The sequence below is a fragment of the Desmodus rotundus genome, chromosome 9 (genome assembly GCF_022682495.2).
Source record: "Desmodus rotundus isolate HL8 chromosome 9, HLdesRot8A.1, whole genome shotgun sequence".
Classification (NCBI taxonomy): domain Eukaryota; kingdom Metazoa; phylum Chordata; class Mammalia; order Chiroptera; family Phyllostomidae; genus Desmodus; species Desmodus rotundus.
The window spans coordinates 79,231,090-79,254,126 of NC_071395.1; the positions used below are offsets into that span (position 1 = coordinate 79,231,090).

General features: G+C 53.2%; 2 protein-coding genes across 3 annotated transcripts; both read left to right on the top strand.

Moving 5' to 3' along the window:
* The first annotated feature begins 547 nt into the window (after window positions 1–547).
* Window positions 548–4,477, top strand: DHRS13 (dehydrogenase/reductase 13). The gene is given in 6 exon segments (XM_053912157.2): window positions 548–680; window positions 768–886; window positions 2,025–2,148; window positions 2,336–2,647; window positions 3,929–4,247; window positions 4,249–4,477. Coding segments are annotated over 6 exon segments (1,128 nt in total). The 5' UTR covers window positions 548–553; the 3' UTR covers window positions 4,376–4,477.
* Window positions 4,478–5,076: 599 nt separating this feature from the next.
* FLOT2 (flotillin 2) lies at window positions 5,077–22,072 on the top strand. 2 transcript variants are annotated; one of them, XM_024565260.3, is made up of 11 exons: window positions 5,077–5,209; window positions 11,465–11,546; window positions 14,528–14,618; window positions 18,187–18,310; window positions 18,750–18,868; window positions 18,991–19,104; window positions 19,205–19,324; window positions 19,409–19,623; window positions 20,025–20,208; window positions 20,531–20,680; window positions 20,794–22,072. In XM_024565260.3, the coding sequence occupies exons 1-11, from the start codon at window positions 5,161–5,163 to the stop codon at window positions 20,830–20,832; spliced, it is 1,287 nt and encodes a 428-aa protein (XP_024421028.1). In that variant the 5' UTR covers window positions 5,077–5,160; the 3' UTR covers window positions 20,833–22,072. The 2 variants fall into 2 exon arrangements, with proteins under 2 accessions (XP_024421028.1, XP_024421027.1); XM_024565259.3 differs by lacking the exon at window positions 14,528–14,618 and adding an exon at window positions 17,093–17,183.
* Window positions 22,073–23,037: the final 965 nt, after the last annotated feature.

The window sequence follows — 23,037 nt, forward strand, 5'->3', positions numbered from 1 at the left end:
TTCGTTCGAGAACATACAAGCAGAGACTACTGATACATGCACACACCGGGAGGGGCTCTCAGCGACATGGACACAAACACGTAAGATTCACACACAGGATCCAGAGGCACGAAGGGTGATCCCAGGGCCCATGGGCACATTATGTACCAAAAAAATCATTCACACAAACGGTATGTGAATGCATGTACAGACCTAGAGAGCACTCCCGGGGTGCTGGTGCACACATACACGCATCTAGAAGGAGTTCACGCAGGCACACACCTAGAGGGCGCTCCCAGGGCCCAAATGTACACACGTACCTAGGTGTTCACACAAGCACACATCCAGAGGACACAGATGCACGCCTAGGGGGCGCTAGCAGGGCCCACGCTCACAGGCACGTACGCACACCTCTGTTCTCCCTCCCGCCAGCCTCAGCCTGCACCTTCACGTTCGAGCGATCCAGACGCTCCCAGCGCCCTTCCAGACCCGTGCGTGCGGGGCGGATCTGCAGCTCCCGGCAGCGTTCCAGGGCGGCTCCGGGCCTGAGCGGAAACCGGGAGGCGCGGCCAGCATGGAGACGCTGCTGCTGGGCGCAGGGTTGCTGCTGGGCGCCTACGTGCTTATCTACTACAACCTGGTGAAGGCCCCTCGGTGCGGCGGCATCTTGAGCCTGCGGGGCCGCACGGCTGTGGTCACGGGTGAGTGCGGGCGGGCGGGTGGCGGGGAGGCGGAGGCAGGGGCAGTGGCCCTCATGTCTCAGCTAGGCTCCTGCCCGTCTTCCGCAGGCGCCAACAGCGGCATCGGGAAGATGACGGCACTGGAACTAGCGCGCCGAGGAGCGCGTGTGGTGCTGGCCTGCAGGAGCCGGGAGCGTGGTGAGGCGTCCGCCTTTGACCTCCGTCAGGTGAGGGATGGCAGGGGCAGATGGGACGGTGCACAGAGGACAAAGACACTGGGTCACAGGGATGAGCAGAGCGTCTCCGGGGGGGATCCAGTCCCTGAGAGGAGAGTGTGGCTCAGTTCTTACGGAACAGAGAATGCACAGGTGTTCCATCCATACATGGAAGGGGCATCAGACCCAACCTGGGGAATGGACTTCCCTGAAGAAGTTAATTGCTGTTCTAAAGACGTTTAAGGATCGGTACACATTATTGAAAGAAGTAGGGAAGAGAACAGCAGGGGGAAAACAGCATATGCAAAGGCCCTGAGGCAGGGAAGCTAGTCTGATTTAAGAAACCAGAGGGTTCAATGAGGCTGGAGCACAGAGTAGGGGGGAAAGAAGCAAAATGAAGGGGCCGGGGACAGGTTCAGGAGGCCCTTATAGACCTTATTGAGGAGCTCGGATTTTATAGGATGGGCAGTGGAGATTCAATGAAGGGCCCTCAGCAGGCACTGGACTGTCAGGATAGCCTTTTGAAACCAACCTTTGATGGCTGTGCGGTGCCTAGACTGGAGAGGGCAAGAGTGGGTGAAAGGAGACTCATGAGAAGTCTGTTGTAGGTTTTAGGCAAAGGGGGCAGTAATAATAATAGCAAGTACCTACATAATGCTGTGTGCCAGGGAATGTTCTAAGTATTTTACATATATTAACTCATTCAATCCTCATAACAACTCTATGAGACAGATACAATTATTATGCTTCCCATTTCACAGTGAGAGAACCTAGGCCCAGAGAGATTAAGTATCTTGCCCAAGGTCACACTCTAGTAAGAGGCATAGTCAAGATTAAATCCAGAGTCTACCAGGGGTGATGGCTATGAATGCAGCCCAACACAAAATAGTAAATTTACTTAAAACACTATGAGATACCTTTTGTGATTACATGTCGCAATGTATTTAATGTGTGGCCTGAGACAACTCTTCTTCTAGTGTCACCCAGAGATATCAAAAGGTTGGACACCCTTGGCTCTTATCCATGTCATTCTAATGCACAGAGACAGATCTTAGTAATAGGAGGAGGTAGACCCGTAGAAGTTAGTGCCTGGGGAGAAGGGAGAGGAGAGAGTTGTCTGATAACAAGCCCAGCCCTTGCTGCTCCACAGGAAAGTGGAAACAATGAGGTCATCTTCATGGCCTTGGACTTGGCCAGTCTGGCCTCCGTGCGGGCCTTTGCTACTGCTTTCCTGAGCTCTGAGCCTCGGCTGGACATCCTCATCCACAATGCCGGTGAGGGGCAGCAGGCCCTGCAGGGGGGCGGTGGGTGGCTAGAGGCAGCTGTCCCCTCCAGCCAGGCATTGCTGAGGGCCAGTGGACAAATGGGAAGGATGCCCCCTACCACCGTCTCACAGATGGGGCCACCAAGGCCTACAGGGATCTCTCCAAGGAAATTGCTCACACCTAGTCCCTGCCCCAGGGATCAGTTCCTGTGGCCGGACCCGTGAGCCCTTTAACCTGCTGCTACGAGTGAACCACATTGGCCCCTTCCTGCTGACACATCTGCTGCTACCCCGGTTGAAGACATGTGCCCCTAGCCGTGTGGTGGTAGTATCCTCAGCTGCCCACCGGCGAGGGCGCCTCGACTTCACACACCTGGACCGCCCTGTGGTGGGCTGGCAGCAGGAGCTGCGGGCATATGCCGATAGTAAGCTGGCCAATGTATTGTTTGCCCGGGAGCTCGCCACTCAACTCGAGGGCACTGGCATCACCTGCTATGCAGCTCACCCAGGTGAGTCCTGGCTCTTTGGCTGCTCTGCCTTGCTTTGATTCCCTCTCCCCTATCCTTAACCCATCCTGTGCTTCCTCAGCCTCTCACTGAGTTACAGAATCTCAGAGCAGGAAGGAGGCATGGTCCCAGCATGACCTTGGAACCAGACTGTCTTTGTCTGGGTTCTTGTTCTTATACCACAAGCTTAGATGCGGACTACTGGGTAGGGTATGGCCACGAATAAGGCCCAGGTTCTCACCCCAAGGAATCATCCATATGACTGTACTAACTATAGTATGATAATGATGATGATAGCCAATGATTATTTATTCAAGAAGCATTTACGGAGTACCTACTATGTACCATAAATTCATCTCAGTGCTAGGAATACAGCAGTGAATAAAACAAAGACCCTATCCTTGTAACATTTACCTTCTAGTTTAGGGGAGAGAGAGACTGCTAATAAAAACATACAATGGCAGGTGGTGATAAAGCGCTATAGAGAAAGATAAAATCGGTTAAGGGGAATATGAAATGACGGGGTGCCATTTTATCTATGGCAGTCAAGGAAGACATCTGAAAAGGTGACATATTAATAGAGGCCTAAAGGAAATGAGAGAATGAGCCATGTGGCTTTTTGGAGAGAAGTGTGTAAAGAACAGAGCAAATAGCAAGTACAAAGGCCCTGAGGCAGAAGTGTCTAGTGTGCTTAAGAAAGACCAGGGAGTCTGGTGTAGCTAGAGCAGAGTGAGAGCCGTGAAGTGGCAAGAGATGCGATGCAGAGATGGGCTGGTCATCAAGACCCACCCTTGCCTTTAGGGAATAGGCTACAGGATAACAGAATCTGCCCTCGCCATGTCACCATACTACATTTTAGACAGTCATTGCCTGTGGCTCATCCATAATTATAATAATCACAAGTAATTTTATTACACTCCCAATCTCTAATGTCCAAAAGATAGTCTGGTCTACCATATGTGTTAATGAGTCTTTTTTGGGTAGACAAAGGAAAAGGATTTGGCTAGAAGATGGAGAAAGACAGAATTGTACCACACAGGGGACCCAACATGAGCAAAATCTGGGAGAGGGGGATGTACAAGGAGTTTGGATGGAGAAAAAAGAGGCTTTCTGTTGAAATGAGTGGGATCACCTTCTGGGGGCCCTGAATGCACGGTATTTACTACCCTGGTCTCCCTGAAATTAGACTCTGTTCCCCCACTCCCTTCTAGCCCTTTTTTCATGGCTCTTACCCTGGGCCCTCACCCACTGTTCTCCCCACTCCTTCCTTTCTCCTGTCCACAGGGCCTGTGAACTCAGAGTTATTCCTGCGCCACATTCCTGGATGGCTGCGCCCACTTTTGCGCCCACTGGCTTGGCTGGTGCTCCGGGCACCAGGAGGGGGTGCCCAGACCCCTCTCTACTGCGCTCTGCAGGAGGGCATTGAGCCCCTCAGTGGGAGATACTTTGCCAACTGCCATGTGGAAGAGGTGCCTCCAGCTGCCAGAGACGACCAGGCAGCTCACCGGCTGTGGGAGGCCAGCAAAAGGCTGGCAGGGCTTGGGCCAGGGGAGGATGCCAAATCCGATGAAAACTCTCAGCCTGAGGACCCAGGGTCACCACCAGAGCAGTCCCCACCCTGAGGAGCCCACAGTTTCTGAACCCTACCCTAGCCCTCAGAGCTCACCAGACTTGTCTAAGGTCACACACTGAATTTGGTTTAAAGCTGAACCTGAGCCCCAAGTTTCCTAACCCCCCGGCTGGGATGCTTTCTATGGCACTTGGTGGCCCTTGAAAATTTTAGCTGTGTGCCAGTCCATGGCCATTGAGGAGTGTAAAATTTTTACCTCCCCGGTTACTTTCTGAGGCTTCAAGGTATGGCTGGGACAGCTCTTTTCCTAGTGGAAGGAAATAATGGGTGATTATTTCTTGCTGAGAATGACAGTAAGCCAAGTTTGAGGGGGTGTGTGTGTAACATGCCACTCTTCATATTTCCAGACCCCACCCTCAGTGACGCCGATCAACTCTGGATGCAGGCCTGGGAATTGGTAATTTGATGTACTGCTAACACTGAGAATTACTAAACTGGGTCCTATAAAACCACGTAGTTAGGTCGTTAAATTATCCCTGTTTTACAGAAACGGGGTTAGGCAGCAGTGAGCGACTCACCCAAGGTCTCACAGCGAAGATGTGGACCCCAGCAGTCCGGCTCCTGGCCGGCTGCTGAGAGATGGGTGCTGGGAGGTGAGGCGACCCGTGGGAGCAGACGGATGCCTTCCGCGGAGCTTTAGGGCTGGGCCCCACGATCCCGACCCGCGTGAAATAAAGCGCGTCGATTGCGGAGGCTCGCGCGCATTGCTGCCTTTCACACCGTGTCGGCCCCGCCCTCCGTGGCCACACTTCCGGCGGGGCTGCGGCCGCGGAGGGGCGCCGCGGGGGGTGGCGGGATAGGCTGGGCGCGGCTGGCGGTGCGGGTGGGTGCGGGCTGCCTGCTGCTGCTGCTTGGGTGTCTGAGGGCTCTCCGTCCCGCCCGCGCCATGGGCAATTGCCACACGGTGGGGCCCAACGAGGCGCTGGTGGTTTCAGGTGAGGGGGCAGCAAGGGAGGTGGGTGGGGGCTGCGCAGGCCGGATGGTGTTGGAGGGGGTAGGGGTTTGTGCCTGGGAAGGTGGATGAGGAGGGAGGCTACGGCTAGGGAGCCAACAGGGAAGGGCCCCGAGGGTGGAGGGCAGTGTCGTGGAGAGGTCGCCGGTCGTCGGGCCGGAGACTACTGCGCTCCGGGCCGCATCTGAGACCCTTCCGGGAGGGTTCCCCGTACTCACGTTTTCGGTGCTCCGAGCTTCCCGGCAACCACCAGCGGCTCCTCCCTCACTGCGTGTTTTCCCATGTTTATCCCTTCCTTTCTCCGCCTTCCCTCTAGGCAGTGTGCCCGTTCCATGGTCTTGGGGGTTCCAAACTGAAGCCTTGGGATTCCCGGAGGGAGTGGAACGGTGGTTTGGCTGAATTCCAGCGCCTGAGACTGGGGGTGGGTCGTGCGGCTCTGGAGGGCAGGTGCCTATCGTGGGAGGAGCCCTGGGACACCGACCCTTTCTGCGGGCTCTATCCGACCAGTTAATCCCTGGTAAACTGCGGCTTGCTGGGGTTTCCTGGCATTGTGTTCCGGGAGACGCGGGGGCGGCCTCTACGGGTTGAGAAACCGTGTTCTCGTTTGTGCCACTCCCGTTGCAAAATGCTGCAGGCTCCATAATTTCTGTACGCTTAGGTGGGGGCTTGCGGATTGCAGTATTGGGAAGGGAAGCGGTATCTTGTTTTGAGGCTGCCTCTTTAATTGTATGTTTGGGTTTTTTAGAAGGTGACTGAAGCCTTTCGAGGCACTAGTTTGTGCAGCAGCCCTGGCTCACAGGTGCTGGGGAGGCTCCGTGGTTTCTGACAGCTTGGAGGCCTGGCGTCTTTCCACTCTCAATGCTAATTTTCAGCCTGTGTGCAGAGTTTTAGGGCTGGCTACAGAAGTGTGTAGAAGCTTCTAGGCTAAGCCAAGTATTGTAGCTGCCCACCCTTGGGGAGGATTGATAAATCCATTGGAAACTTTTATGCCAGAGCATGGTCTCTTGCTTAATCAGGATCTCAAAATCAGTCTCTCCACTGGGATAGGAAATACCCACTCTCCCTGATCAGGATCTTACTCCCGTTGGGGGAGATAAGATTACTCCACTTTACTAAACACCTGAGATTGACTTGGGAGCAGGAGGGGGATCCCCAGAGAACACTGAGGCCCAACTTGCACCTACCTACCTCTGTAAGACTCGGACCAGTCTCCCAGCCCCCACTCCTAAAACAGTCTTTTAGAAACTGAATCTGCACTTCGTTTTTCTTTTCTTTTTTAATTCAATTTAATTTTTTATTTTGAAGAGAGGGAGAGGGAGGGAGAAAGAGAGGGAGGGAAATATCGATGTGAGTGAGAAACAGTGATTGGTTGCATTCTGAATGAACCTGCACCCAGGCATGTGCCCTGATTGGGAATTGAACTGGCGATCTTTCACAGTTTGCAGAATCTGTGGAGCGGGGTGAGAGGAACCCCTGAGATAGGCTGCTCAGTACCTTGCGGTTGTCAGAAACCTGGTCCTCTTGCCAAAAGCCAGTGCAGTGCTAGTTTGGACACTGTTTTAGGGGTGGGGAGAGGAGGCCATGCTGAAAGTTGAGGGCTCTGGAGTCAAGGAAGGGTGCAAGGGAAGAGGGAAGGATGATGCCTAGCATAGCACTACCTTGGGATCTGAGATGACCAAAGTGAGAGGCAGGTCCCTCTTGCACATGGACTCCCAGTAGAACAGAGCAACTACTGCCAGCCCTGCCTTACCTTGGGCCTGTATCTGAGTCTAATGGCATCTCATTAAGCAAGCCCAATTTCAGAAGAAGGATGCTGATATATCTCATGGTCACCTTTTTTTTTTAAGATTTTATTTATTTACTTAGAGAGAGGGGGAGATAGGGAGAAAGGGAAACATCGATGTGAGAGAGAAATATCAATAGGTTGCCTCTTGCATGCGCCCCGACCAGGGACCAGGCCTGTAATGCAACCCAGGCATATGCCCTAACCAGGACCGGGAACCAAAACAGCAACTCTTTGCAGGATGACACCCAACCCACGGAGCCACGCCAGCCAGGGCTTGTGGTCATCTTTCTCACCAGAGAAGTCTGGAGGTCCTTCTGGTTGTCTAACCTTCCTCCTCCATTCTGTAAAACCTTTCACTCTGTTTCTATTTTCAGATTTTAAAAGGCGAACCCAAGTACCATACATCTTTTTCTCATTTCTATAATAGGTCAGAGGCTCCTTTTTTTCTTTTTCCTTTTAATCCTAACCTGAGGATATGCGTATTGATTTTAGACACAGGGGAAGGGAGGGAGAGAGAGAGGGAGAGAAGCATTGACGTGAGAGAGAAACATAATTGCTTACCTCTTATATGCCCCAACTGGGGACTGAACCCACAACCTAAGCATGTGCCCTGACCAGGAATTGAACTCAAGACCTTTCAGTTTACAGGACAATGCTCCAACCAACTGACCCACGGTCAGGGCAGGTCAGAGGTTCCTAACCTAGGGACTGTGGATAGAATTTAGAGGCCTGTACATTTGGATGGGGACAAAAGTGCCTTTATATTTAGCATGCCCTATGATTATGAATGTCAGTGACAGTCCATGGTGGTATGAGCAGGTATTTTCCTTCCATACTGCATTTGTTGTAATACCTTAAAAATAATTTATGTTCATCATTACTTTGAAATTAAGCCTATCAGTAGATCTACTGGAGACACTATTTAATTTATTACCATGTAGTACATATCACACTGTACCACATTGGTTGTTTAATATATTTTTTAAAGATTTTATTTATTTTTAGAGAGAGAGAAGAGAGGGAGAGAAACATCAGTGTGTGGTTGCCTCTTGTATGCCCCTCACTGGGGACCAGGCCTAAAACCCAGGCATGTGCCCTGACTGGGAATCGAACCAGCAACCCTTTGGTTTGTAGGCCAGCACTCAATCCACTGAGCCACACCAGCCAGGGCTTATATTTTGGTAACTTAATATAATTTGTTTCTTTTGTATTTTGTTTTATACATTTATGAACATTCAAGCATTGCTGGACTACTGAGGGCTTTTGTGTCTCAAAAAAAAGGCCAAATCCCCCTTGTCGAATGAGCACTAATAGGGAGAAGGAAGTGCAAAAGGGAATGGCAAGAAGGGGAAGGGAGTTTTCCTGAGAAAGCAAAGTATGTCTGGAAAGGGGCTCAGAGTGGGGCAGAGGTCATCTAGCGGTGTTCTGTGATTCTTCAGCTTGGTTGAGGACAGACAAAAGAAATCAAGTTGGCTTAGAAAAAGTGAGATAAAACTAGGAAAAACTTTCAGGTCTGAAGAGAGTGGGAGCTAAGGCAGGCAAGGAAGGGGCTCCTAAGTGTCCTCTTTTGGGAGTGGTGCTCAGGCTCAATGTGACCAGGAAGCTGGGAGGAAGATGCCTCCCAGAAGAAGAGGTTGCTGGGGGCAGGCCAGTCTGGCAATCCCAGCTTCCTGTTGTTGCTACCCCTGGGAACCTAGCCATGTTGCCTTTGGCCAAGACCCAGCTTGAGCTGTGGCAGCCTGCTCCCAAGGTCAAAAACTAAATTACAGGTAAAGGGTGGACATCCCTCCAACCTCCACCCCTGGTCTCCCCCTAGCCCACTAGGGGTCACCGCTACCCCCCAACCCCACCACCACACTCCCCCACCCCCACCTCCGCACATTGAAATGTGCCCTGGAGCTGGCTGGAGGCAGCTGTGCCTCAGCCCTGACCAGGCCAGAAGAAGTGAAACAAACTGTGGTTTTTGACCCTCTTCCAGTTTCACTGAATCCCGAGATGGTTTAGGTTTCAGACTGACTGCTTGTCCTTAGAGTTCCTGTATCCCATTGCAACAGCTTCCATTGAACAGCAGCCCCGTGAGCAGTTATTTTCTCCACAGAGAAACAGACCTAAGACCTCCTCTTCCCACCTCTGCTCACACAGGGGCTGCTTGATCTTTGCTCCCTGGACCTCTGGCCCAGCTCGTTGCCCACCATGCACAGCAGCAGCCCCAGGAAACTGATTCGGCTGTTTGGTGAACAGTCTCAGATGCCAGTTCTCGAACCTAACAAGCCTTCTGCATTCCTGGGGACTTTGCTCCTTCACCTCCACTCATCCAAAACTCTCCAGTTTTGAGGTTCTCTCTTTTGGTTTCTGGCTTCACCACCTACCCAAACCTGGACTGTAGAGCTCCGCTGATGCTGTAGTCACTAGCCACATGTACCACTTCAATTTAAACTAAGTTAAAATTCATTTGCTCAGTCATACCAGCCACATTTCAGGTGCTCCATAGTCACCCGTGGCTAGTGGCTGCCGTTACTGCACAGCGCAGCTGGAGAACATTTCCGCTCACACAGAAAGTTCTCTGGAAGTTATCCACCATGAAGTTATCCTCAGCCACCGTGTCTCGCCTAGGTCACTGCAAGAGGCTTCTATTCAATCTCCCTGACCCCAGTATTTTCTTCCTGGTACAAAGTAGTATTTCTAAAATGCAAATGTAGTGTTGTTGCTCCCTGGTTTAAATCCCTATGTGCCCCCCCCCCATTCTCATACACATACCCATACACACAGACACGGACGGCTCCTTGGCCTGAAAACTTCGGCCCTGTGATCTGCCCCTCCCTTACCACCACCTTGTCTCTTGCCATGGGTCCTCACAGATACTAACACAGCTACAGGAAACTATCCTTGACCTTTGATCTTGGGAGGCAGTACCCAAATGCTGTCCTGAAAGCCCCAGTTTGTGAACATGGAAATGATGGCATCCACTGGCTTTATCCCAAATCACATTTCCTTTGTTTTATTTTAGTCTTATTTTTTATTTTATTTTTTAAAATATTTCTTATTTATCCATTTTTAGAGGGGGGGGGAGAAGAGAGGGAGAGAAACATCAACGTGTGGTCGCCTCCAGGGCGCCCCCCACCTGGGGCCCACCTTGGCTTGTAACCCAGGCCTGTGTCCTGACTTCAAACAGAAGCAGAAACCCCTTGGTTCACAGGCCGGCGCTCAATCCAGAGCCACACCAGCCAGGACTGTTTTGTTTTTAAATATACAAATCACATTTCCTATGAGTCATGTTTCCCGTACATATATTTGCCCTACAAGTGAACTGCCCCTCCAGCTTTTACAAAGATTTTCTTGAACTTGAATAACTGTGGCATTTGCCAGAGGGTTCACAACAAGGATTCAGGAATTGATTTTTCTCACTTCTGTACAGAGAGCATGCCGAACATGTCCACAGCAAGAATCTGGGTCCAGGCCAGATTCAATATTCTGGTCATAGTTGATACGTAGATATATAGTTTCCAGGAACCACTTCCTTTTTAAATTTTTTTTCAGATTTTATTTATTTATTTTTTAGAGCTAGAGGAAAGGAGGAAGAAAGAGAGGAGAGAAACATCAATTGGTGGCTTCTCGCACATCCCCAGCTGGGGACCTGGCCCACAACCCAGGCATGTGCCCTGGCTGGGAATCGAACGAGCAACCTTTTGGTTTGCAGGCTGGTGGTGGTGCTCAGTCCACTGAGCCACATCAGCCAGCGCCAACCACTTCTTTTTTAGACCTTTGCCCTTTTCTTCACTTCTCCCATTGGTATCATGAGTTGGCCTTTGTTTTGAGGTCTTGCCTACCCCATCTGCTCCCACAGAGGAGTAAAGTCACTCTGAAACTCTGGGAATAGAGGACCAGCCTCAGTGAGATATGTCTGCCAGGCTTGAGCAAGGCTCCCATCTTGGCTCAAGACTCCCTCCCTCCCTCTCCCAGCGCATGTGTGTGGGGTTGGGGGCTGCGTTCCCTCTCTGTCTGCGCCTGCCCTGATAATAGCGGAACATGGCGTTACAGTCATCTCAGGAAAAGGTCCCTCCTCCTAGTCTCACCTTCTTCAAGGCAGGACTCACCTTCATTTCTGTACTTTTAGCACAGAAAATACTCTAATTCTTTATTAAATGAATGGTTGAATGGAAGATGGAGGCTTCTTTTGCTCCTGTCCATTGACCTCGTCTAGTCTCTGAAAGCACTTACATTCTAACCTACTCATTGGATATCCTCCTTTTCATGCAAATTGCCTGTCTGCCAAACTAGATTCCAAGACCCTTTAGGGCATGTCTCCCATTTTGAGTAACCTCAGTATCTGGCACCCAACAGTAGGATTTGTTAAGTGTCCTAGCAGGTAAAGGCCCAGGGTTGCTATTGCACGGAGTGGGGTAGACAAACCCAAGAGCTGATGGACCCACAGTGTTTTGTTTTGCTCTCCAGGGGGCTGTTGTGGTTCGGACTATAAGCAGTACGTGTTTGGCGGCTGGGCCTGGGCCTGGTGGTGTATCTCCGACACTCAGAGGTAAGGGCCTGGGGGCTCAGGGAATCTGGTGGGCAAAGGCCTTTCCAGCCTTCCTCCTTCACCCCACAGGTCAGCTAGGGCATCTACCACTTGCCACATTTCATTCTAGGGGTGGGGGTTCTCCTGAGAAACAGGCAAAATGGGTTGCAGAGGGATGCTGGAATTTTGTCCGTGGGCACCTTTTCCTTAGTGGGTGTGCTCTTTTCCAATGGAGGTATTACTTCTGTCCCAGAGAATTCAGGGTCCTACCCGGGGAGAAATCTAATGCCCTGATTCTAGCTCAGTTATTTGTGAAGCCTTAATTATATACCCTGTTCAGAGTGGGTCTAGGGAGGGAAGAAAGGCTGAAGAGACCCCTTACGTGCACCATCACTTTTGCAGGCCCCAGAACAACGCAGACAGGGACTGAATGCAGAGAATAGATGTAGAGTCTGAAGTGGCTCTCTGACAGTGGTTGGTTAGAGAGGGAATTAGTGCCGGGGTGGGCAAGACAGGTCTGGACCTCCTAAGTCAGTGTGGAAGGACTAGAGGAAGGGATATTACAGCTCCCCAGAGTGGCCACCGTCAGACTATACCTGCTGGCTCCCCTAGAGCCCCTGGCAGGGCCAGACTTGACCTGGACCTTTCCTGCCACCCTCACTGCTGACCCAGAAGGAGATGGGGCATACCAGCCACCTTTCCATCCTCACTCCTTTTCCGACTATGGGAGATTGGGGGAGGGGCCCCGATCCTTCCAGGCCAGGACCCAGGCAACGAGGGCAGCATCGCTGAGAAGGTGTGGCATGGAGGGGCAGGGGGTGTCATCCTGAAGGGGAAGTGATGGAAATTCCAGTGGAAATCCCCTTCCACCGCAGCCCCACCAGACAGCAGAGAGAAGTCCCGTGGCTGCACCGAGCTATCAGTGTGTAGGGCTCCAGGGAGTCTGAAGGTGTCGGTTAGGGTCAGGGGCATGGGAAGCATGTCACAGCTTTTTAACTGCAGTGATTGCCTAGTAACCCCCTTCCACTCTCCCATCTCTTGCCCTCACTTTGCTCTGCCTGGGCAGGATCCTGCGGGACTCTGCTGGCCCAAGTCCAGAAGTGTCAGATAATAGTCAATACTGGTCACAACTTTCTCTCAGGAAGCTCCTAGGCACTCTTGATTGGACCAGCTGGCCTGCCAGAAACCATGGGTTGTCCTTTCCAGAGACACTGCCAGGCCACCCCATATGCCATGCAGTCCTGGGACAACAGAATATCTTGTCTGAACACCTCAATGTACAACCAGGCCCAGGGAATTTCGACTTGCCCAGAGCCCCATCCCACGTGGGCATCCACTGCTGGGGCAACAACTCTGCAGCTCCTTCTCCACATTCTTGGTGCCCCCCCGTCCCCACCAAGACAGGGCCAAGCTTCTCTGACAGCAGGTTTGAAAGTGAGGGGTAGAGGGCTTGTACTTTGTCCTAGGAAACTGATCTCACATATCCAGGCTCAGCATCCTCTCTGTGGTCCCAGTTGCTGGGCAGTCTGAATCTGCAGCCCCTCTCCTTCCTGGGCCCTGTTCTAGGGACAGCCCCTTCCCCAACCCCTAACCTGCTTGGGGGACCATCTCTACAAGATGAGTCCTTTATTTCCCTAGGCCAGCAGGAGCCTCTCAGGTCAGAGTAGCGGCTTCTAAGCCATCCTGGATCCTCGTGTCCTTCTCGAGGTACTTTCCACAGCTATCCTACATGTCACTGACTCTCAGTGTCAGCTTTTCTTCTCCAGGCTGCTCAGTTAAAGTCCCTCCTGCTGCACTTTGCTGCCACGTCCTGTACTGACACGGTGTAGGCAGCTCCCTCCTTACCTGAGCAATTCCTCCAGCTCTGGCATCTGAGCTGCAGCCTCCCATCTTCCTTCCCTCCTGCCTCCCCTTCCTCCTTCCCTCCCACCCTCCTCCTTCCCTAGAAGAGAGTTTGGTGGGTTCCTGTCTGAGCCAGGTCTAGAGTCCTCTCAGGCCCAAGGGTGCTAGAGGTAGGGGCTTGAAAGAAGGCAGCCTTTGCACATCTGCATGGCTGGAGCCCCCAGGGCTGGCATGTGAGAATTGAGGTTGGGGCTCCCTATCACCCCTCATCCCAGCCTACCTGCTTCTGCTCCTCCAGCCTCAGTCTCTGTCCTCCTCCCTTCCTCTGGTTCAGGGAAACCTTCCACGCTGTCCACAGCCTGGCCCCTGCCTAGACCACTGCCCTGCACACACTCACACACACGCTGCCCCAGGGAGGCCCAGCCGGGGTGGGCCAAGCAGCTTCCAGGTGCCCTGTTTTCTTAGCCGTGACTCTTCTCTTCCGATGCCCAACATTGGAAATTTCAAAGTGAATTGCTCTGTTATCTCCCAGTTTTCCCTGTGAATATTCTGACAGGGGCACTCTTCCTCCCCCAGCCTTCCTAGACACCCCCCCCCCAAATAAGAAAATCCAAATTTTTCTTGGGGCTTTTCTGGCCCCAAATTGCCTTCTTAGTGATATGTAGCACAGACCTTGAGGGTATGTGCCCCAAGCAGGATTTGGTATTTGCTTTGGCTCATTAATCCCCAGAGTGGCCTCCCCCTCCCAATTTCTGGGAAAACAGGTTTGCCTGTGTTTGGGGTTTGGAACTGAGGCTAAGTCTCCCAGATCATGCTAGAAATCTCCTGGGGAACAGGTGGTGAACAAACTGGGTGCCCTGTGCACAAGCCTCAGATCATAGGTCCAGGGCATCAACAGGTTTTTCCCCCAGCCCAGCAGCAACTCCTTGGGAGGGCGCGGGGGCTAGAGAAGAGACCCAGAGGCCTCAGGCCAGCAGGCGGGTGTCTCTGTTCTCCTACAGCTCTAGGCTGAACTGGCAGTGGGGGGCTAAAGTATGGAGAGCAACCCTGCCCCCAGATATCAGGCATCCATGCTTATCTGGTAACCACTGTGTGTGTTTGCTGTGTCCCCTCCTACCCCTTCCTGCCCCTACCTCTCCCCACCCCTGGCTGCTCCTCAGACTGTCTCTGGAGGTTATGACCATCCTGTGTCGCTGTGAGAATATTGAGACGTCGGAGGGGGTCCCGCTATTCGTAACAGGGGTTGCACAGGTAATAACCCACCTGCTTCCTCCTCTGTGTCTAACTTTCTCTCTTCATGCCCTGTGGGGCCTGGCAGGCAGGAGCTGGATGGACCCCCCCCCCCCCCTCTTGAGACTGTGCCTCTCTCCCCTCTGCTCCCACCTCCACTGCCCTGGGTGCCAGAATAGGTCCCTATAGATCCCAGCTCCCTTGCCCTCACCCACTGGGGCTGCTAGTGGGAAAAGAGCGAGGGATTCTGGCAGCTCTGCCAAAGTCTGCCAGTGGGTGTCCTTACATTCCAAGCCTGAATTGGGAGTAAGGTGAGGCAGGAGACACATGCCCTTAGGTGACAGAGTTGGGTTGTCCGGGTGGGGCAGGTTCAGTCCTGTCTACAGCTGGTGAAGTCCTAGTCCTCCAGGTACCAGGGAGCCCCTTGCTGGCCTCTTCTCCAGGCTGACTCCCTAGTATGAAGCCTTAGCCCCCTGTCATAAAAGGCCAGAAGATGGTTCCCATGGGGATTCTATTCACTCAGCCCCTTGGTCCCCTTCAATCTCCTTGTCAGACCTGAACAAAAAGAGCCTTGGCCATTTCCTGCCCCTAAGTCTTTGTTGAAAGGCCTTTGAGCAATTCTCTTGTCACTGGGCTTCAGTTTCCCCATCTGAAATGGGGAGAATCATGCCCTCTCTGTGCCTTGTAGGGGTATTGGAAGGGCTAGTAAAACAGTATGAGGGCACTTTGGGGTTTTTGGAGAAGTGCTAGAGAAATTCAAGCTTTCTTATGAATACAATCTCACTTTGAAAAGCAAGTGACCTGGTGTCTCACTCTTCGTTACCATGCAGGTATAGCTGATGAAATCCGTTCCTAGACCAGAGCATTTAGTAACTCCAAGTGCTCTCTTTGCAATGTGCAGGTTCCCATCTTCATTGCTTCATTCACCAACTCTCTGCTGAGCACCTTCTCGGTTCCAGGCACTGTGAATGCTGCAGTGAATATCAGAAAGCCCCTGTCCTGGTCTGGGTGGCTCTGTTGGAGCATTATCTCGTACACCAAAGTGTTGGGGGTTCGATCCCCAGTCAGGGCACTTATGGGAGGCCATCAATCAAAGTTTCTCTCTCTTTCCCCCTCTAAGATTAATAGATACACTGAAGAAAAAATTTTTGTAAGAAAAGGAGCCCTGGCTGGTGTAGCTCAGTGGGTTGAGCAATGGCATGCAAACCAAAAGGTTGTCAGTTCGATTCCCAGTGAGGGCACATGTCTGGTTTGTGGGCTAGATCCCTGGTTGGGGGGTGCGAGAGGTAGCCTATCGATGTTTCTTTTGCACATCGATCTTTCTCTCCCTCTCTTTCTCCCTCCCTTCTCCTCTCTCTAAAAAAGAAATAAAATCTTTTTGAAAAAAAAAAAAGAAAAAGAAAACATATATATCACAAAGCCCCTGGCCCCTCAGAGCCTGCATGCTGCTGGGTCCCCAGGCTAGAAGACACCTGAGTGTACTCTTACCCATCCCCTTCCCTCTGAAAGCTGTTCCACCAGTCCCTTTCTCACCCATCCTGCCGTCTAATTAGGAAGGGGCCCATTCCACCTCATTTGCCCCTCTCAGCCTTGAGAGGGCAGGCTTCAGTACAGAGGCCCGAGAAGCTCAGAGCACTTTATGTGGAGTGGGCAGGGCCCTGGCCTCCCTCGACATCCAGCCAAAAGCAGCCCCGTCCTCCTCCAAATCCACTACTGTACTTGAAATAACTGCAAATGCCCAGGTCCATTTTTCAGCTGGGTGATAAGGACCCTTAAGGCTTCAGATTGTCCCGGCCAGGAAGCTCCACTGTGGCCCCATTCCCAACTTGACCACCTGGGCCCAACCCAGAGGGTAGGCTTTACATCATAGCCTGGTGGCAGGTGGAGAGATCAGGCATGGCTTCCCTAGCAAGGGGCAGATGCAGGATCCCCTCATCTTGGCCCTGGGAGCAGAGGGTATACTCCCAGCCGGCCAGGCTACCAGGCAGAGCTTTCTAGGCAGCCTGCTGGAGCATCCTGGAGTACTGAGCAGACCCAGGGAACAGGTGAGGGCCCCTTGGGGAGGTTCAGATGTCACCCATGGACAACCTACACAGCACAGCCTGGAGTACCAGCACTTACTTGCTGTCCTATGATATACACACACAGCTCCTTCTGGACTCTTCCCACCCTGCCACCAGCCAAGACCACCATAAGCACTTCTCTGCTGCTTTTTCCCACTCTTCAAGCCAGGCTGGTTTCAACAGAGGACGTGTGTACACTTGAGTAGCACACTCACACTCCTTCCCCTGCAGCCACCTGCACCACCTTGCCTTGTTTTCCCACCCATCCCCTTCACACACACTCCCAGCCTTGACCCCTGGGGAATCCTCCCCACCTTCCTCTGCAACAAGATCCCTGGCCAGTCCCAGCCGGAGCAGTGAGGTATTGGACTCTCCCCTCACCCTAGGCCCTAGGCCCCCAGACCTATGCCCCTGTTTTGCATTTCTTGGCAGGATTTCCCTAGAGATTATGACGTTACAGCCCCGCTGCGAGGACGTAGAGACGGCCGAGGGGGTAGCTTTAACTGTGACGGGTGTCGCCCAGGTATAGTAACTCAGCAGCCCTGCGCATGACCGTTGAGCTGCCTCATCCTGTGCTGGGATTTGGGGCGGGAGGAGAGGACAGCAGCCAGGGGCAGTCTCTCTCCAGCACCACTGCCCCTGCCCCCCCCTTTCCAAAAGAGAGTCATCACCACTGGAACATGCTCTCTTGACCGCTTGACCACCCAGCAGAACTAACAGAACACCCCTTTTCTCCTCAGCGGGCCCGCGAGGGACAGAACCAGTGCTGAGGGCTCCTGTCTCACTAACCCAACCCCATTCTTTGCAGGTGTTGGAAATGCCAAGCCCCAGAATCCATGACCTATCCTGTTCCCTGGGTAGGGGGCTGGAGGTGTGGGGACCAGAGGGTGAGGCCATGGGAGGCAGACTCTGGGCTCCGGAGTCAGAGACTGTTACATTCCCAGCCCGGTGCCTGGGTGAGGGCCTTCCTGCCCTAGGACACCTCTCAACTTCACAGGCCGGAGAGATTCAACAGTGTTGTAGGCCTCTGGTGCGGAGATTGTTGGCTTTCTCCCTCGGGAAGGAAGGGCAAGAGGGTGCCCACCCTGGGTGGCACCCCCTGGACCTGTCCCCTGCCTGCCTAGGTGCTCTTTTCTGGTCTTCTGTCCCTGTCCCTATTGCTCATTATCCTTTTTGCATTCTCTGCCCCTCAGTCTTCAGGTCTCCCACTTGTGGGGAGCCAGCGAGGGAGGAATTGGCTAATGAGGGAATAGCAAATGGGCTGGACAGGCAAGCCCCACATGCCCAGGAGAGAGGCCATATCAGGGCCTGGAGCTGCCAGTGAGGATGAAACTTCTAAGTATGAAAATTCTTGCGTGCTGTCTGCACTAGAGGCCTCAGACAGACTTCACCCCTCCCACAGCCCCTAGGCCTCCAGCTCTGAGCGAGGAGGGAAGGGGACATAGACACTGTCCTCCACACCTGGGTCTGGGGCCTCCATCAGCCTCCCTCCAGCCTGGCTCAGGCACCCCTGTGCCCACTGGCAGGTGAAGATCATGACAGAGAAGGAGCTCCTAGCCGTAGCCTGTGAGCAGTTCCTGGGCAAGAACGTGCAGGACATCAAGAATGTCGTCCTGCAGACCTTGGAGGGGCACCTGCGTTCCATCCTCGGTGAGACCCTGCCCAACCCAGGGACCCCTCTGTTGCCTTTGAGGAGCTGTACAGGGTCCCCAGGCCAGAGCCAAGGAGGAGGACGGGGGGGGGCGGTGTTCCTCCTTGCCCACGGAGGTTTCTAGATGGAAAGCTGAAACATTTCCCTCAAGTTTTCCTTGCAGAACTTCAGGTGACATGAGTGAAGGGGAGGGCATTGGGGAGCAGGGGAGGGGCTGGTAGTCTGGTCAGGCACCCAGTGCTACTTGGAACACTGTTCTCACCCAGCCTGGACTCTACAGAAGGAAGCGTGGCACTAAGCGCTGTTCAGAAGAAACCAGGAAGACCCAGCTTAGGCTGCACAACCCCTGCGTACACTCAGACCCCAACCTGCATGCCTCCTCCCTTTCCTAGCTGGCTAGGTCCCTGGGGAGCCAGCTCATGACCCTTCTGCCCCCAGGGACCCTGACTGTGGAGCAGATTTATCAGGACCGGGACCAGTTTGCCAAGCTGGTTCGAGAGGTAGCAGCCCCTGATGTCGGCCGAATGGGCATTGAGATCCTCAGCTTCACCATCAAGGTGAAGGGGAATTGATGGGAAGGCTATAGCCCCCGTGACAGTCTGGGGGTGGGGGAGCTTGACAGGACGGGAACCTTTGTGCTTAAAATTGTTCCTAGGGATGACTCCCCTTCCCTCCCCAGGATGTGTATGACAAAGTGGACTATCTGAGCTCCCTGGGCAAGACGCAGACTGCTGTGGTACAGAGAGATGCTGACATTGGCGTGGCCGAGGCTGAGCGGGACGCAGGCATCCGGGTATGTGGGCTTTCCTTCTCACCCCCAGGGACAGGGAATCAGGGGTGGTGGGACTATAGTTTCTCAGAGGGCCCTCAGCACCTGCCCCTCCTGCTCCCAGGAAGCTGAGTGCAAGAAGGAGATGCTGGATGTGAAATTCATGGCAGACACCAAAATCGCTGACTCCAAGCGAGCATTTGAGCTGCAAAAGTCAGCCTTCAGTGAGGAAGTCAATATTAAGGTGAGAAGCCATAGGTCACCCGGGTTGGGGCTCAGGGCTCAAGACTTGGCCACTAGCCTCACTCTGACTACACTTCTGCCACAGACAGCTGAGGCCCAGCTGGCCTATGAGCTACAAGGGGCCCGTGAGCAGCAGAAGATCCGGCAAGAAGAGATTGAGATTGAGGTTGTGCAGCGTAAGAAGCAGATTGCAGTGGAGGAGCAGGAGATCCTGCGCACAGACAAGGAGCTTATTGCCACGGTGCGCCGCCCCGCCGAAGCAGAGGCACACCGCATACAGGAGATAGCTGAGGGCGAAAAGTGAGTGCTGCGGGGTGCCAGGGGCTCGGGCGGCAGTCAGGCCCTCTGCCTTGCACACACTCCTCCACGCTCCTGATCACAGCTTAGAAGCCCGTTCTCCCCCATCCCTGCTTACTCACTGTGAAGACGTGGGATTGCCGTTAGGAAGACTGAATTAGATGAAGGAGGTTTGAGGGCCTGGTATGGCCCTTGGTAGAGAGGGCGTCCTGGTTAATCCCATCTTCAATTTGCATCTGGGAGCCCATAATCTCTCTCTGGCCAGAGTCAGAATGCCAGGGCCCCACCACCATCACGGTCACCACCTACCCAAACAGAGGGCTTGAGTGTTTGCTGGCCCCCCAGGCAAAGCCTGAGGGCCCCCTGGCACTTCCCACTGATCCCACTCACCTGGACTCCCCTAGGGTGAAGCAGGTCCTCTTGGCTCAGGCAGAGGCTGAGAAGATCCGAAAAATCGGCGAGGCAGAAGCAGCTGTCATCGAGGCAATGGGCAAGGCAGAGGCTGAGCGGATGAAGCTCAAGGCTCAGGCCTACCAGAAATATGGGGACTCGGCCAAGATGGCCTTGGTGCTGGAGGCCCTGCCCCAGGTGAGGCTCCCACCCCAGGCTGGGACTAGCTGGGCAAACGCAGGAACTTCTCTGGACCTTGTCGGTAGCACAGGGACAGGCTGGCTAGAAGAACTAAATGGGGGAGTATTCAACAGAGGGCAGGAACCCTGCAACAGACACCCAGACTATGGCTTTCAAGTAAGGACCAGCCAGGCTGTTTGGGGTTTAGATGAGATTGAGAAGGGAGGGAGAGATCCTGGACAGGACAGGTGGACGGAGTCAGAAGGGAGGGAGAGATCCTGGACAGGACAGGTGGACGGAGTCAGAATCAACCAAGCTGTTCTCCCGCCCAACCTCCTAGATTGCTGCCAAAGTCGCCGCCCCACTGACCAAAGTCGATGAGATTGTGGTCCTCAGTGGGGACAACAATAAAGTGACGTCGGAAGTGAACCGACTGCTGGCCGAGCTGCCTGCCTCCGTGCATGCCCTTACAGGCGTGGACCTATCGAAGGTGTGTACTTCACCAGCTGTGGTGGGGTTGCCTGGGTAGCCCACCGGACTGACCCAGGTGGAGCAGTCGTGTGCCCCAGAGCCATGGCCTCACAGCTTCTCCCACCCTTGCAGATACCCCTGATCAAGAAGGCCACCGGTGCACAGGTGTGAGGCTCCCGAAGGCACACACCCTTCAGCAGCCACCCGCTCTACCCTTCAGCACCTGTTCTGATACCACAGGAACAACAGGAATGTTACTGACTCTGGTGCCTTATTTTGTAGGGACCAGAAGTGCTGCGTGTTCAGGCCTTCTCTGGCTGTCTTCCCTTCTCCCCTGTCTCTGTCTCCTTCCTCTTCTGTACACAGCACCCTCACTTTCACTGCCGTACTCACCTGGTGTGTCTCTTCCACCCTCATCTTCCTATACATATGTTTCTTCCTTTGTCTGTGCTTTTCTTTCTGTCTCTCCTCCCACCCACCCTCTACACACATCATGTAGTTTAAGCTGAAAATGTTTATCATAATCACTGTCTGTGGAGGGTGGCCCTGCTGCTCTTCAGAATCCTGGTGCCTTGAAGTTCCCTGTGCATCTGTCCGTCCTCCCTGTGGCCCTGGCCAGACCTCTGCATGGGTGCAGGGGGTCTGGGTAGGATGGTCACTCACCCCTCTCCAGGCCTGGTCTTCCCAGCCCTAAACCCTACTCTGGGAAACCCCTAGCCTCACCCGTTGTAGCCCCTCTAGGCCTCGGTAGCAGTGGCCTATAGGTCCAGGCCATTGCCCTTTACTTCAACTCCTTCCCAGCCCCAGGCCTGCTGTCACACCTTACCTCTCTCCCCCACCCCAGGGGCACAGAAGCAAGGCCTCCTGTCTATAGCAGCTCTCAGTTTACTACTGCCTTAGGAGGCCCCTGCTGTGCTCAGGGAAGCCCCTTCATGGACATGCCCCTACTAGGCGGAGTGAGGCTTAGTCCCAACTCTGCTAAGCCTTTCTGGGATCAGGGTCTAGGCCTGTTGGGAACTAGAAAGTCTGTAGATCCTCTTCCTGCAAGGGCTGCACTGTCCTGGGTATTGGGCTGGGCTGTGCCAACCCCCTACAGAATCCATTGCTATAGACTGGCCAAACTCCATACTTCTTGTGCCATCTTTCTTCCTGGCCAGAGTGATAGGATTCCAGCCATGGGGAAGCAGCCCAGTCTTCTGTCTCCTCACTCTAGTGGAGGCAGAAGAACTGGGGCCCAAGCATCCTGGCAAGGGTGCTGTGGTTGTCCTCTGATCCCAGTCCCCCACCCCAGGCCTGGGCCTTGCCCCAGCCTGTTCCTGCATGTGGATGCTGCATGTTTGGTCTGGGGCTTGGATGCTGCACTGCCCCACTGCCTTCCCTTCTGGTAAAATAAAGATCTGTTATGCCCACACCCTGTGTTGTGTCTTCTGTGAGGGGAAAGACTGGGAACCAAGAGCCAACCAGGTTTTCCTCCCATATACCCCTTCAGCCTGAAGTCTACACTTTGCCTGTCTTTCCCATCCTAGCCACTGGTGGGTATCAGCACACTGGCCTTGCCTCCCGTAGTATACTGGGGTGGGGCGGCCACTGGCCCAGCTGCTGAGGCTACACCTGAGCCCTGGGAGACCTGGCTCCATCACAGGCAGAGATAGAGCAGGCTCTCAGGTGCATTCCACCTCTCTGCCCATCCTGAGCCCCATTCAGTAACAGAGTCCACTTCTCAGGTTTAAGAGCGTGGACTCTGGAGTAAGTCTGCTTGGGTTTAAATTTTAGCTCTATTGTTTATTACCTATGAAGTCTTGAATCAGTAACTTCATTTTTCTAGGCTTCAATATTCTTGTTCATTTTACAAATTTATCTAATGCTTGCTATGTGCCAGGCGTTGTCCTAAATGCTGGGGAGACTGCAATGAACAGAGCAAATCCATACTTGTCAGAGCTTACACTCAGGTGGGGGAAACTACCGTATTTTTTCAGACTGTAAGATGCACCGGACCATAAGACTCACCTAGGTTTTAGAGGAGGAAAATAGGCGGGGGGTAACCTGCCCCCCCGCCCCTCCCCCACCCCCTCGAGCCAGGTAAGCTATATTTGGACTATAAGATGTACCCCCATTTTCCTCCCAAATTTGGAGAGGGGAGTGCATCTTATAGTCCAAAAAATACGGTAAATAAGAAAAATGAAATATGTATACAGTATTTTAGATAATGTGTGTACTAAGAAATATAAAACTGAAAGAACTAGGAAGGTCAGGAGGGTGTTGAAATCTTAGGATGTTGAAGGAAGACCTAACTGAGAAGGTAATGCTAAAAAAAAATAATAAAGGTTAGAGCATGGGCTTGTGAACCAATGATTCCGAGTCAGGGCACATGCCTGG

What these genes read in the sequence shown, in the direction of transcription:
- FLOT2 (XM_024565260.3), top strand. Translation starts at nt 5,161, where the DNA reads ATGGGCAATTGCCACACGGTGGGGCCCAACGAGGCGCTGGTGGTTTCA. An exon ending in TCGTAACAGGGGTTGCACAG is followed by an intron (nt 14,619 to 18,186) that starts GTAATAACCCAC and finishes GCCCACTGGCAG; the next exon opens with GTGAAGATCATGACAGAGAA. An exon ending in GAGATAGCTGAGGGCGAAAA is followed by an intron (nt 19,624 to 20,024) that starts GTGAGTGCTGCG and finishes GGACTCCCCTAG; the next exon opens with GGTGAAGCAGGTCCTCTTGG.